This window comes from Geotrypetes seraphini, chromosome 6 (genome assembly GCF_902459505.1).
Source record: "Geotrypetes seraphini chromosome 6, aGeoSer1.1, whole genome shotgun sequence".
NCBI classification, from domain to species: Eukaryota; Metazoa; Chordata; class Amphibia; order Gymnophiona; family Dermophiidae; genus Geotrypetes; species Geotrypetes seraphini.
Window position 1 is genome coordinate 247,217,341 of NC_047089.1, and position 13,782 is coordinate 247,231,122.

The 13,782-nt window shown below is 45.1% G+C and overlaps 1 protein-coding gene across 6 annotated transcripts in view; it reads left to right on the plus strand.

Annotated features, from left to right (window-relative positions):
* The window catches only part of LOC117363042 (cyclic AMP receptor-like protein A), a 646,660-nt gene that overhangs the window by 374,251 nt on the left and 258,627 nt on the right, over positions 1 to 13,782 (plus strand). For 4 of the 6 annotated variants that reach the window (XM_033950231.1, XM_033950230.1, XM_033950234.1 and 1 more), the window contains one exon: positions 5,051 to 5,140. The exons of the other annotated variants lie outside the window; for them this stretch is intronic. In XM_033950231.1, coding sequence (XP_033806122.1) covers positions 5,051 to 5,140 — 90 coding nt within the window. The remainder of the gene's footprint in view (positions 1 to 5,050; positions 5,141 to 13,782) is intronic. 6 annotated transcript variants of the gene reach the window in all.

A 13,782-nucleotide genomic window follows, 5' to 3' on the forward strand; every position in this document is an offset into this window, starting at 1 on the left:
CACAGCAGTAAGGGAATTTTTAAGTACCTTTCTTATTTATAATTTTAATGTATATTTTCTGTAAACCGCTTAGAACCTAACGGATTAGCGGTATATAAGAAATAAATTACATTACATTACATCCCTTTCTCTTTCGTCCCTCATTTTTATTCAGTTTTCTATACTGTTTTCCCAGGGGAGCTCAGAAGGGTTTACATGGATTTATTCAAGTACTCAAGCATTTTTTCCTGTCTTTCCTGGTGGGCTCACAGTCTATCTAATGTACCTGGGGCAATGGGGGGGGGGGGATTAAGTGACTTGCCCTGGGTCACAAGGAGCAGCATGGGTTTGAACCCACAACCTCAGGGTGCTGAGGCTGTAGCTTTAACCACTGCGCCACACAGGTAAAGAGCGAATGTGTGACTACAAGAAAGCTCTGAGGGCCACTCAAACTTACACATACTACTAACCCCCCCTTTTACTAAACCGTAATAGCGGTTATTAGTGCAGGGAGCTGCGCTGAATGCTCCACGCTGCTCCCGATGCTCATAGAGTTCGTATGAGTGTTGGGAGCAGCGCGGAGCATTCAGTGCGGCTCCTTGCGCTAATAACCGCTATTACGGTTTAGTAAAAGGGGGGGGGGGTAATTTTGAAAACCACCTTGATCTACTTGTCCAGACGGGGTATTAAAAAATATTACTAGTACTGATTCTACACTTCAAGGATGTATTTTAAAAACTCACTTTATTTTGGATTGTCAATATGAGACACTTGAGTAGGGTTACCGGATTTTTCAAATGGAAAATCCAGATCCCCCTAGACCTGCCCCCCAGGCCCGCCCAGTTCTACCCATTCCCGCCCCCTTACGCTCAAGTCCCGCCCCCAATCCCGCCCTAGCCCTGCTCCTGTGGCAATTTGTTGGAAGCTTTTCAAAACCCGGACAAAGTGCCGGGTTTTGAAGAGCCATCTGGACCTCCGGACATGTCTGGGGAAATCCGGACGTCTAGTGACCCTACACTTAAGAGACTGTTTGGAGTCACTATATCAAGTGGGAAAGACTGAAACATCTCTCTCTCTCTCTCTCTCTCTCTTCCCTTATCCTCTCCTGAACATTCCCCTCAAGTTTATCTACTCATATTTCACAGCATCCTCCCATCATTATTTGCCCATCAATTCTGCCCCTTTACACCTGCCTATAGTTTACAGCATCCCCTCTCTTGATCTCCCTCAGAAGCCACTTGCTCAGCGCCTTCTCCTTCTCATCACTCCAACTCACTGAGCACCTTCTAGCTCTCTACACCCTTACACTGTCTATCCCCCAGACTGGGAAACAAGGGCGGGGGAAGTGTATATTGACATTTAATCACAGTAGCTTCAGGCTTCTTTCTTGCGTTTCTTTATTTTTGTGTTAATTCAGCTCTCACTTTGGGGCTCATTTTCAAAAGAGACAAATGTCCAAAAATGGCATAAAGTGGCATTTGGACGTTTTTCTTGATAAAAGTCAAAGTCACTATTGTCAAAATCTATATTTTAGATGTCTTTCTTGGCTGGTCGTCCCCTGTTCGTCCAAATTCCAAGTGAGAGATTAGAGAAACTGGGTCTCTTCTCCCTTGAAAAGAGGAGGCTGAGTGGGGACATGATCGAAACATTCAAGATAATGAAGGGAATAGACTTAGTGGATAAAGACAGGTTGTTCACCCTCTCCAAGGTAGAGAGAACGAGAGGGCACTCTCTAAAATTGAAAGGGGATAGATTCCGTACAAACGTAAGGAAGTTCTTCTTCACTCAGAGAGTGGTGGAAAAACTGGAACGCTCTTCTGGAGGCTGTTGTAGGGGAAAACACCCTCCAGGGATTCAAGACAAAGTTAGACAAGTTCCTGCTGAACCAGAATGTACACAGGTAAGGCTAGTCTCAGTTATTGCGCTGGTCTTTGACCTAAGGGCCTCCGCGTGAGTGGACTGCTGGGCACGATGGACCACTGGTCTGACCCAGCAGCGGCAATTCTTATGTTCTTATGTTCAACTCCGCAAAGTTTTGCCAAGAGTCGCTTTTAGCCTCTGATCCACAAGTCTCTGTACCAGGACCTTTAGAGACCCCTGAGGAAGACAGTTTTGTCAAAACACGGACGGTGTTGGGTCCACAGTTCGCAATGTTTTGGGTCCTAGATATTTCTTTCCGTGGATTATTGGATTGAACTTTTAATAAAGCCTGCATCTTGATCATCTTCTCCACAGTGTCTTTGGTTTTATCAGTTTTTATTTCTGTGGAGCACTTAGGGTCAACTTTTGGGTTGGGCTTAGGACTTGGACATTTTGCATTGATAATCGAACATTGAACAAAAAGTCAATTTAGAACTTGGGGCTAGACCTGTGTTAAAAACAAATAAGGGTCAAAAAGATGCCCAAACTGAGCAGATGACCACTCTTGGGATTAAGACATGACCCCCCCCCCTATACTCCCCCAGTGGTCACTGACCTCTTCCTGCCACCCAAAGATGTGAAAGAATCAGTACATTCTAGACAATATTACAGCTTCAGATGGCCACACAGACACAGCTTAGCAGAGCAGAGGGCCACTCTAGGGGGGTATTGCAGTGGACGTCACATTAAAAAGTCCCAGGTACACATTTCACCATAACCTGCTTATATTGAATGATGAGCCACCTAAACCTACTGTATCTACATAAAGATGACATCTTCTGCATAAGGGCTATTGTGGTAGGTACAATAAGTTTTGAGTGGGTTTTGGAGGGCTCACCATACAATATAAGCCCTAGAGTGGCCAGGCTGCTTGGACATCCCAAAGGCTTGTCTGTATGCATTTTTCGTTTGGATATTTTGGTATGCTTAATTTCAGCAGGTGGCCACATCTGATCTGAGGTCGTTCAAAAATGGCCAAAAAAGATAGACATCTAGATGGGTCATTTTCCAAAAAAAGATAAACATCTTGTGGTTTTGAAAATGGACATTTTCTCTACTGGATATTTTGACGTCTTTCCCCAAAACGTCCAAACTCAGACTTGGGCGTCCTGTCGAAAATGCCCCTCCAGACCAGCTTTCACAATTACCACAAAGTAGTTTCCAATATAACAAAATAGTTAAAGGCCTTGTAATACAAAGACAAACAAGTGAGAAGAGAATACAGACAAATACTAGTCCTCCCCCATTATTATCACCACACGCACCGTCATCGCGTGGCATCTACGCATGCGTGGACTTCCTCCCTGCCCGACAAGAGCAGGCAGCGGGGGCAGGGCTAGGGCAAGACTGGGGGCGGGATTAGGGCGGGGATGGGTGGAACTGGAGGCGGGTCTAGGGGCTCCGGATTTTCCAATTGGACAATCTGTCAACCTTATACATCATGCCACTCCTCTCTTGAACATACTAATACAAAAGTTAAATCATTTAAAAACAAATACACCAAAGACCCTATATAATGTTGGCTGCTTATAATGTGGCCACCATTTTTCTTGTGTGATTGTAAAACTAGAAAAAGACAGTATACGAGTGCCAATCCCTTTCCCCCTTGTGGGGTAAACAGAGCATTCTGGTAAATGGAGTTCACTTACAAAGAAAGAAAGGTGACAGGTGGAGTACTTTAAGAAAGGATTGGACAGTTTCCTGCTGGAAAAGAGGATAGAAGGGTATAAATAGAGGATTTCTGCACAGGTCCTGGACCTGTTGGGCCGCCGCGTGAGCGGACTGCTGGGCATGATGGACCTCAGGTCTGACCCAGCAGAGGCATTGCTTATGTTCTTATGTTCTTACAGAGGTTGGTCCTGGGACTAGCTCTGCTCAATAACTGTGTGAATGATAATCAAGTTTAAATTATCTGATATACCACAAATCAAAACCATGCATCTAAATCAGTGGTCTCAAACTCGCGGCCCGCCAGGTCCTATTTTGAGGCCCTCGGTATGTTTATCATAATCACAAAAGTAAAATAAAACTGTTTCTTGATCATATGTCTCTTTAGCTATAAATGACAATTTTATTATTAAGACTTAGCCAAAAGGAAAGATTTATAAACTATAAAGAGTGTTGTCATTTCTTTAATAAGACATTAACTATTTTTTTTCTGTGGCCCTCCAAGTTAGAGAGTTGCGCGGGGACAGAAATACCACCCATCCCCGTCTGGATCCTCTCCGTCCCCACCCATCCCCGCAAGGAATTACCTCCATCCCCGCCCGTCCTCATAAAAAGCAGCAATTACTTCTGACAGGATCATCAATTCCACAGTTTCTTTTGTGTTTGCGCTGCTGTTTTCCTTGTGGAATCTCTTTGGTGGAACCCTTCTTTTGTTTTCTGTTCAGGTAATTAACTTATAAACCCCCTCTTTTACTAAGGTTGACGTGTCCATTATATTATATGGACAAACCCTGCTTCCAAAGCCTTCCATCCCCTTGGGAGTCCCGTTGGATAGAGGGGGGTCCGCGTGGGAGTCCTGTGGGCCAGAGGGGGGTCCCTGGGGGAGTCCCGTGGGTTGGGGGGTTTCCTGCGGGACTCCCGCGGGATTCCCGCGATCCCCGTTCCCGTGCAGACCTCTACTCTAAGTACCTACAAAGGGTTTGAGTTTGAGACCACTGATCTAAATGGTTTACAAAGTATAATGAAGAGAACAAGGGGCATGAGGTAATAAGTTCAGGAGTCCTTCATGATGAGTTGTGGCACTCTGGAGCCAGGGTGTCTTAGTGGAAGAGTCTCGCACCTCTCCTTCAGAAGGTGATATGTGTTTTGTTAAAGGTCAGGGCACACATTTGATAGCTCTGGATTTCATTAAGTTATCAGAATCCTGGAGGCTGAGTAGTGAAGGTAAACATTCTTTGCTGTAATACATTAAACTGCTGAAAAACAAGAATGAAAATATGATCCCTGGAATAATAGTCTCTTTCTCTACCCCCCCCACATTCCTTTCTCTTCCTCCTATATGTCTTTCTTTCTCCTCCTCCCTGTTCATTTTCTTCCTTCTTTTGCTCCCTCCCTCCTTTCCTGCTCCCCTTATTCTTCACCTCCACACCCTCCCACTCCTTTACCCTCTCTCTTCCCCCCCTCTCTTTTTTTTTTCCTGTAGTGCATACCATGCTACTGCCTGGGGAATGCCATTTGTGCTTTCCTGCCTCCCACTCTTCGGAGATTACTATGGGCCTGCTGGCGCCTGGTGGTAAGGATGCAAACGTGACAGCACAGCTTAATGAAATGCTAATTATGAGTGGTGAAGGAATTTTGCTGGAGTCTGCAAGGCTGCTGGCAGCAGGAAAGCGGGTGCGAGAGAGAACCTAGAGCGCATTAATCACAAAGCACACATTTGGCTCACACAAGATCCTTTTGTACTCTTGAAGGAAGGGAAAAACACGGCATTGTTCCCAGGCTTAATGCATACACCATCAAATGGCATGTTGTGAAGAGATGGAAAATACACTGGAAAGAACAATTTTGGAGGTGGCGGAAAGGAAAGATTTAGCTTAGAAGAGCACATGGCATAAAAAAAAGTTTGCACATCTGTGACAGGAACTTTGAATTAATGAGGCTTGAGATTTGGGGGGTCAGAGGCTTTACTGTAAGTGTGAATCAGGGCTGCTGTGCAAAACCAGTCAAACTGGTTTAGCGTCAGTCCTTAGATGATCGGAGGCTTTGGGCTTTGGTCGCTGTGGTATTTAATCCAGTCCTCAGGGACCGCCTGGTCAGTCGGGTTTTCAAAGTCTCTGTCCTCCATATTCATTGTGGATATCCTGAAAACCTGACCGGACTGGGTTGAATACCACTTCTTTAGTGCATCTGGCCCCCTGAGGCTGTGAGTTCAATTCCCACTGCAGCTCCTTGTGACTCGGGGCAAGTCCCTAAACACTTCATTTCCCCAGCTACAAAATAAGCATCTATCGAAAAAAACACGTAAACTGCTTTGATTGTCACCCCACAGAAAAAGCAGTATATGAAGTCCTTTACAATCAAGCTTTTGTGACATCATTGATGACGTTGACTCTTATTGGTGGAATGAGGCATTATGACATCACAATCTCAGTTCTGGTTATCAGAGACTGAAACTCTTCACACTAAGGGGGGACGTTAGCAACATAGGCCACTGGGAGTAGAGTGGTCTAGTGGTTGGGAGCAGCTGTCTCAGCACCCTGAGGTTGTGAGTTCAATTCCCACTGCAGCTCCTTGTGACTCGGGGCAAGTCCCTAAACACTTCATTTCCCCAGCTACAAAATAAGCATCTATCGAAAAAAACACGTAAACTGCTTTGATTGTCACCCCACAGAAAAAGCAGTATATGAAGTCCTTTACAATCAAGCTTTTGTGACATCATTGATGACGTTGACTCTTATTGGTGGAATGAGGCATTATGACATCACAATCTCAGTTCTGGTTATCAGAGACTGAAACTCTTCACACTAAGGGGGGACGTTAGCAACATAGGCCACTGGGAGTAGAGTGGTCTAGTGGTTGGGAGCAGCTGTCTCAGCACCCTGAGGTTGTGAGTTCAATTCCCACTGCAGCTCCTTGTGACTCGGGGCAAGTCCCTAAACACTTCATTTCCCCAGCTACAAAATAAGCATCTATCGAAAAAAACACGTAAACTGCTTTGATTGTCACCCCACAGAAAAAGCAGTATATGAAGTCCTTTACAATCAAGCTTTTGTGACATCATTGATGACGTTGACTCTTATTGGTGGAATGAGGCATTATGACATCACAATCTCAGTTCTGGTTATCAGAGACTGAAACTCTTCACACTAAGGGGGGACGTTAGCAACATAGGCCACTGGGAGTAGAGTGGTCTAGTGGTTGGGAGCAGCTGTCTCAGCACCCTGAGGTTGTGAGTTCAATTCCCACTGCAGCTCCTTGTGACTCAGGGCAAGTCCCTAAACACTTCATTTCCCCAGCTACAAAATAAGCACCTATCGAAAAAAAACACGTAAACTGCTTTGATTGTAATCACACAGAAAAAGCAGTATATGAAGTCTTTTACAATCAAGCTCTTGTGACATCATTGATGAGGTTGACTCTTATTGGTGGAATGAGGCATTATGACATCACAATCTCAGTTCTGGTTATCAGAGACTGAAACTCTTCACACTAAGTCCCTAAACACTTCATTTCCCAGCTACAAAAGAAGTACCTGTCTAAAAAATATGTAAGCCAGTTTGATTGTGTAAACCACCCCCTTTACCCTTGAGTCTTCTAAATGGACTTTTAAGTCACGTTCCGGAAAGCAGAGTTATGAATGGGAGCCAGACTCTAAATGAACCTCCAACTCCTATCTGGCCCATTTATTACTTCAAACCAGCATTGTTACTGCAAAGAGGAAATGTCAGGCATAGCTTGGAATATTATTTTTGGAACAACAGCAGTTCTACTGTTCAGTGCATTACTTGCAGGTTGAAAACAGACCAAGCTAGTTGCTATTTGGAAAAGTGATATCTGGGATTCCCCTAACAGCCATACGATGCAGACATACGATATACATTCACAGTTAAACGTGCTAACAGCATGCACCAGCTGCCAGTATTGGTGATGGAGTCTCGACTGTTGTTATCGAACTGATGCATAAATGAAGTATAATATTCCTAGGACTCATACCTAGCATTAAGAGCCAGGACAAAAAAAAAAAAAGTGGGAATTTTTCACTTTAAAAGAAAAATATATGATGAAGGGAAATGCACAGCATTGTTCAAATGTACAGACTCACAGGAAAGGCTTGCTAACGTGCCCTGCAATAACACTTTAAAAGGGGCTAGCCGTATTAGTCTGACATAACAAAATTGACCGAATACAGATAAGAACATAAGCAATGCCTCCGCTGGGTCAGACCTGAGGTCCATCGCGCCCAGCAGCCCTCTCATGCGGTGGCCCAACAGGTCCAGGACCTGTGCAGTAATCCTCTATCTATACCCCTCTATCCCCTTTTCCAGCAGGAAATTGTCCAATCCTTTCTTAAACCCTAGTATCGTACTCTGCCCTATTACGCTCTCTGGAAGCGCATTCCAGGTGTCCACCACATGTTGAGTAAAGAAGAACATTCTAGCATTCGTTTTGAATCTGTCCTCTTTCAACTTTTCCGAATGCCCTCTTGTTCTTTTATTTTTTTTGAAAGTTTGGAGAATCTGTCCCTCTCTACTCTCTCTATGCCCTTCATGATCTTGTAAGTCTCTATCATATCCCCTCTAAGTCTCCTCTTCTCCAGGGAAAAGAGACCCAGTTTCTCCATCTCTCAGCTTATGAAAGGTTTTCCATCCCTTTTGTCAGATGTGTCACTCTCCTCTGAACTCTCTCGAGTAACACCATATCCTTCTTAAAGTATGGTGACCAATATTGGACGCAGTACTCCAGATGCGGGCGCACCATCGCCCGATACAATGGCAGGATAACTTCTTTCGTCCTGGTTGTAATACCCTTCTTGATTATACCTAGCATTCTATTCGCTCTCTTAGCGGCCGCTGCGCACTGTGCCGTCGGCTTCATTGTCATGTCCACCATTACCCCCAAGTCCCTTTCTTGGGTACTCTCATTCAATAACATTCCTCCCATCGTATAGTTGTACCTCAGGTTTCTGCTTCCCACATGTAATACTTTACATTTCTCAACGTTGAACTTCATCTGCCATCTCGTCGCCCATTCCCCTAGTTTGTTCAAGTCCCTCTGCAATTCTTCACAGTCCTTAGTCCGAACTCCACTAAATAGTTTGGTGTCGTCCGCAAATTTTATTATCTCACCCTTCGGCCCCTTTTCTAGATCATTTATGAATATATTAAATAGCAGCGGCCCGAGCACCGAGCCCTGCGGCACACCACTCGTGACCCTCCTCTAGTCCGAGTAGTGGCCCTTCACCCCTATCCTCTGTTTCCTACCTGCCAACCAGTTTCTGATCCATCTATGTACGTCTCCTTCCACCCCATGGTTTTTCAGTTTCCGGAGTAGAAGTTCATGAGGCACCTTGTCAAAGGCTTTTTGGAAATCTAGGTATATGATGTCTATGGGGTCTCCTCTGTCCATCCGTTTGTTAATTCCTTCGAAAAAGTGCAATTATTTAGTTAGGCACGATCTCCCCTTGCAAAAACCATGTTGGCTGGTTATCAGAAGTTTGTTTCTTTCAAAATGCTCATCGATGCTTTCTTTTATCAGTGCTTCCGCCATTTTCCCCGGAACCGAGGTCAGACTCACCGGCCTGTAGTTTCCCGGGTCACCTCTTGATCCCTTTTTAAAGATGGGCATAACGTTGGCTATCTTCCAATCCTCCGGGATCACGCCTGTTTACAGGGATAGTTTGCAAAAGAAGCTAGGATCTACTACAGCCAAAGCACTAGAAACGGGAGCAAGATCACCAGCATAAAAAAGTGCATCAAGCATTAGAAGCCAATCTACTACAGTGGAGGAGTGGCTTAGTGGTTACAGCAGTTGTCTCAGCACCCTGAGCTTCTGAGTTCAATTCTCACTGCAGCTCCTCATGACTCTAGGTAAGTCACTTAACCCTTCATTGCCCCATGTAAACTGCTTTGATTGTGTAAACCACAGAGGAAAAAACAGTATATCAAGCCCCATCCTCTCTTTATATATCATTTTAATAACACTACTAGGCTTCTCCAGAAGCAAAACTTGGTCTAAATCTTCCAAGGCTAGATGCACAAAACATGGTCGTTAAGATAGTGTGAGCCGCTGTTGGCTAATTTTTGGGCCGACTCTGGAAAAGCGACTGATGTTCCAACAAGTTTCCAAGCAAATGATTTGTACGAAGGCTGGCCGGAATCCCGTCTGATCAGTCGCTGTGAGAGTGAGTGAGAGAGCGACTGACACATGCGCAGAGCCATTTTGGGGAAGCCCGAACACCTGAGTGGCAGGGGAAGCCCCAAAGGAGTCTCCTGTCTTTCAGATGTTGGGGCTTTTTTCTTTTTAATGACATAAATGGGGGAGGGGGTTCGGGTGGGGGCCGTGCAATTTACAGGGGGGGTGTTCTGGCAGGAAGGATTGGGCATCCCTCCTGCCACTTTTGTTCGGGGGTGGGTGGGGGGTATTCCGGGTAGAAGGGACTGGACATCTCTCCTACCGCGCTTGTTCGGGGAGGGGATGGGCGGCTGCAGCCGCTAAACTTATCACAGCAGGGAGATCCCTTGCCAAGATAAGCTTAGCGCCTGCACCCACTTACAACCCGATTCTCTAATTGGCATCTGTAACATGGACATCAGTTAGAGAATCGGATTGGCCACCGTGAGAACGGGCTACTGGGCTTGATGGACCATTGGTCTGACCCAATAAGGCTATTCTTATGCATATTTATAATAATAATAATAATAATTTTATTCTTATATACCGCCATGCCCATCGAGTTCTAGGCGGTTCACAACAATTACATTAGGATCCGCATTGACATGCCGATTTACAAACAATGTATTGGATTTACAACAACTTTAGCCGAACTTGGCTGATGAAGAAGGAGGGTAGCAGGAAGACAGCGATCAATAAAGGGGGGAAAGGGTCGAGTGTGTGGCCAGGTAATTCCGGAGAGGAGGCGTTAGGGGGCTTGTTTGTTAAATAGATAAGTTTTGAGTGTTTTTCTGAAGTCGAGGTAAGTGGGGGCCTCGAGGATCATTTGGGCGATCCATGGGTTCATCTTGGCTGCTTGGAAGGCGAAGGTTTTGTCTAGGAATCTTTTAAGACAGAGCTTTAGCGAGGGGTAGGCAGACAATTGGATTCTGCGGGATTTCTTGTTGGTGCAGAAAAGGTTAAAGAGGGGATTGATGTATCTTGGCGAGAGGCCATTAACCGATTTGTAGCAGAAGCATGCGAATTTGAAGAGTACTCTGGATTCGAAAGGTAGCCAGTGAAGTTGGTGGTAGAAAGGGGTGATATGTTCCCATTTCTTTAGGCCATAGATGAGGCGAACGGCAGTGTTTTGGATCACTTTTAGTCTCCTGGTAGTTTTCTTCGTGGCGTTTAGGCATCATATTTTGCTTGCGTGGTCTCTATGCGTTGTTAGGTGATTTTGCATTTTACAGTTTGAGTGTTTAAATAAAACAAACCATTTTAGACGACATTTAGGAACCATTTTAGATGAATTGTATTTTAGACCTACTGTGATGAGACCAATTGGCAGGATCTTCTACAGAGCTTAGTAAGAAAGGAGGGGGTGGGGTGGGGTGGGGTGGGGGGGGGGGCTTAAATTAACAATGAGTATAACCCTTGTAAATCTTACCTGATGCCTTTCCAACACATGAGAATACAAGGCCCGTTATACATTTTATAAAGAGCCTCCAGGCCAGCAGATAAAGTACACTTCTCCCTCTGGATTCGCGGAGGATAGGGGCAAAGCCGGACCGCGAATGGCGAAATACCGCAAATATCTTCTGGTCCGGCTCTGACCCACCCCCGCCTCCCTCCCGGCATCCCGGCCTTACTTGGTGGTCTAGCGGGCTTTCGGTACAGGAGCGATCTTCCTACGCTCCTGCCCTGGGCAGATCGCCAATAGGAAATAGCTGCCGTGAGTTCCCGTAGTCTCTCGAGACTACGACGGGAACTCCCCACAGCCATTTCCTATTGGTGATCTACACGGGGCAGGAGCGTAGGAAGATCGCTCCTGTCCCGAAAGCCCGCTAGACCACCAGGTAAGGCCGGGACGCTGGGGGGAAGACTAAACTATGGGGTCTTTTTCTTTTTTCCCCCCCCTCCCCAAAAATCGCGAATATGTGAAATCACGATTGCCAAAACTGCGAATGGGGAGGGGGTAGTGTACAATGAGTGAACCTGTTGATGATGGACCAGAAGACGGGCTTTTATTCAATGGCTCTTGGGCATTTTGCTCTTAAGAAGAGTCCAGGAGAACATTGCATTTTTGTGTTCAGAGCAGGCAACAGGAAATAATTCATAGCACAGGGAGTAGCGAGAAAGATTCAAGGAACTCCATGTTACAGGTATCTAAAGAGCTCACACGGAGAATGGATTGGATTGATGGATTTTATGTATTGCATATATACCACAGTGTCAGAGGTTTACAACACAATATTACAGATAAACAGTTCCATTAAATAAACTCTATAACAGATCTATTAAAATGTTGTTAAAACCACCAAGTTTTTAAGTGTACGCAAAACAAATGCGAAGAAGAGATCCAAAGAAAAGGGAAAAGGTCTGGCATATGAAATTACTCTTTTTCTAGTTGTTGAAAGTTTAATGAAAGACCCAGGAGCTGCAGAAGACTTTTTTTAATGAACAAAGTTCCGTCAAGAAATATTATTGTATTGTATTTATTGAATTTAATATACCACTAGCACATAGGTATTAAGCGGTTTACAAAGCTAATAATATGATAGGAACATTAAAACTACCTTCTCTGTCCCAAACGGGCTCACAATCTAAACTAAGTGCCTGGAAGAAAAACAATGCTTGCGAAAAAGACAAATTAGAAGAGGAAGGAAAGACGAAGGACCCCCAGAAAAAAACAGGAAGGGAGAAAGCAAAGGTACATTTCAAAAAAATCAAATGAAAGACAACAAAATGAATGTATAATACAATCAAGCAAAAATAGAAAAATGAAGATTAAAAAAACAAACCCAACAGAAAATAGTTCTGTAGAATAGCAAGCTGGACTCTGGAGAGGCCTGACATCAACCCGGTCAAGGACTTCCTGAGGAAGAAGGATCTGATGGCTGTGCCTTGAAGTGGCCGAAGCAGGACCTTCCCCGGCAAGCCGAAGTAGGAGGAAGCAGACCATTCCAATGGATAACGAGGCAGAGAAAAGTCAGGATACAAAGAGCCAAGCAGGACCTGGCAGAAGTGGCAGGCCAAGGAACGCCTCCTAGCCACACATCATCCAAGTGGCTCCATCGTCTAAACTGCCACTGGTGAGCTGAAGGAGGCGGCGAAGGGTACATTCAGCCAGTGGCATTACGAGCCTCAATTACAGCGGAGCGGCACAACATCCACCTCCAGCAGTGACAGGACTAGGCCTCAGAGGGAGGAAGCCATTGGCGCGGCCGTCAGGTGCACTGCAGTCCCTTCGGTGGCGCAAAGGACCCATACCAAAGTCGGATCTCTGCCACCCCCAACAAGGGAGAGGTCGAGGGGGCCCAGGCCAGATCCATCAGTCGGAGCCGACATCCCTCAAGCACCACCACGGAACCAGTCCAGCAGCAGGTAGGACCGTTGGATCAGAGCCAACGGTCGTACTGGAAAGTTTAGTGATGCAATTTAGAGATGTAAAAAAAATAAGACTGGAGGCCCCAGACCAAAGGGACCAGGCCAAAAACAATGCAAATGAAGTAGATGAACAAAAATATTAAATAAAATGTAAGCAAGGCAAAGGAAAACCAAAAATAAAATAAGTGAGGTGAGGGAGGCGCCATAGCCAATGACCTAGCCAGGCGTGATTATGTTATGTTAATCAGGTTTTCTATTCCGCCTTTACCTATTCAGTTCAAGGCTGGATTACATTACAAGAGGTTGGGTCAGTTACCCAGAAAGTTACATAAACGGTTTGACATGGACATTCAGTAGAGTTGCTGGATCTCCTGCAAAACGTCCAAACTCGGATTTGGACGTCATATCGCAAATGCCCCTCCACTTTTTTCTGCATTTTTCTCTGTCTTCTGCCCTTCTAAGTAGAATGCCTAATATCCATTATTTCTGGCTAAAAAAATAAATGACCGTTGTGTTCTCAGAAAACTGGTTAAATGCATTGTGCCAACCAAGGAAACATTGCAACCTAAATCACTCATATCTTCAGATATCCAGCAAAGAAGATCAGCATGCAATGGGAGTAGTGATAAATTGTCAGAAGAAATTCTCTCTCCTTTTGTTCTCCTTGTATTGTCA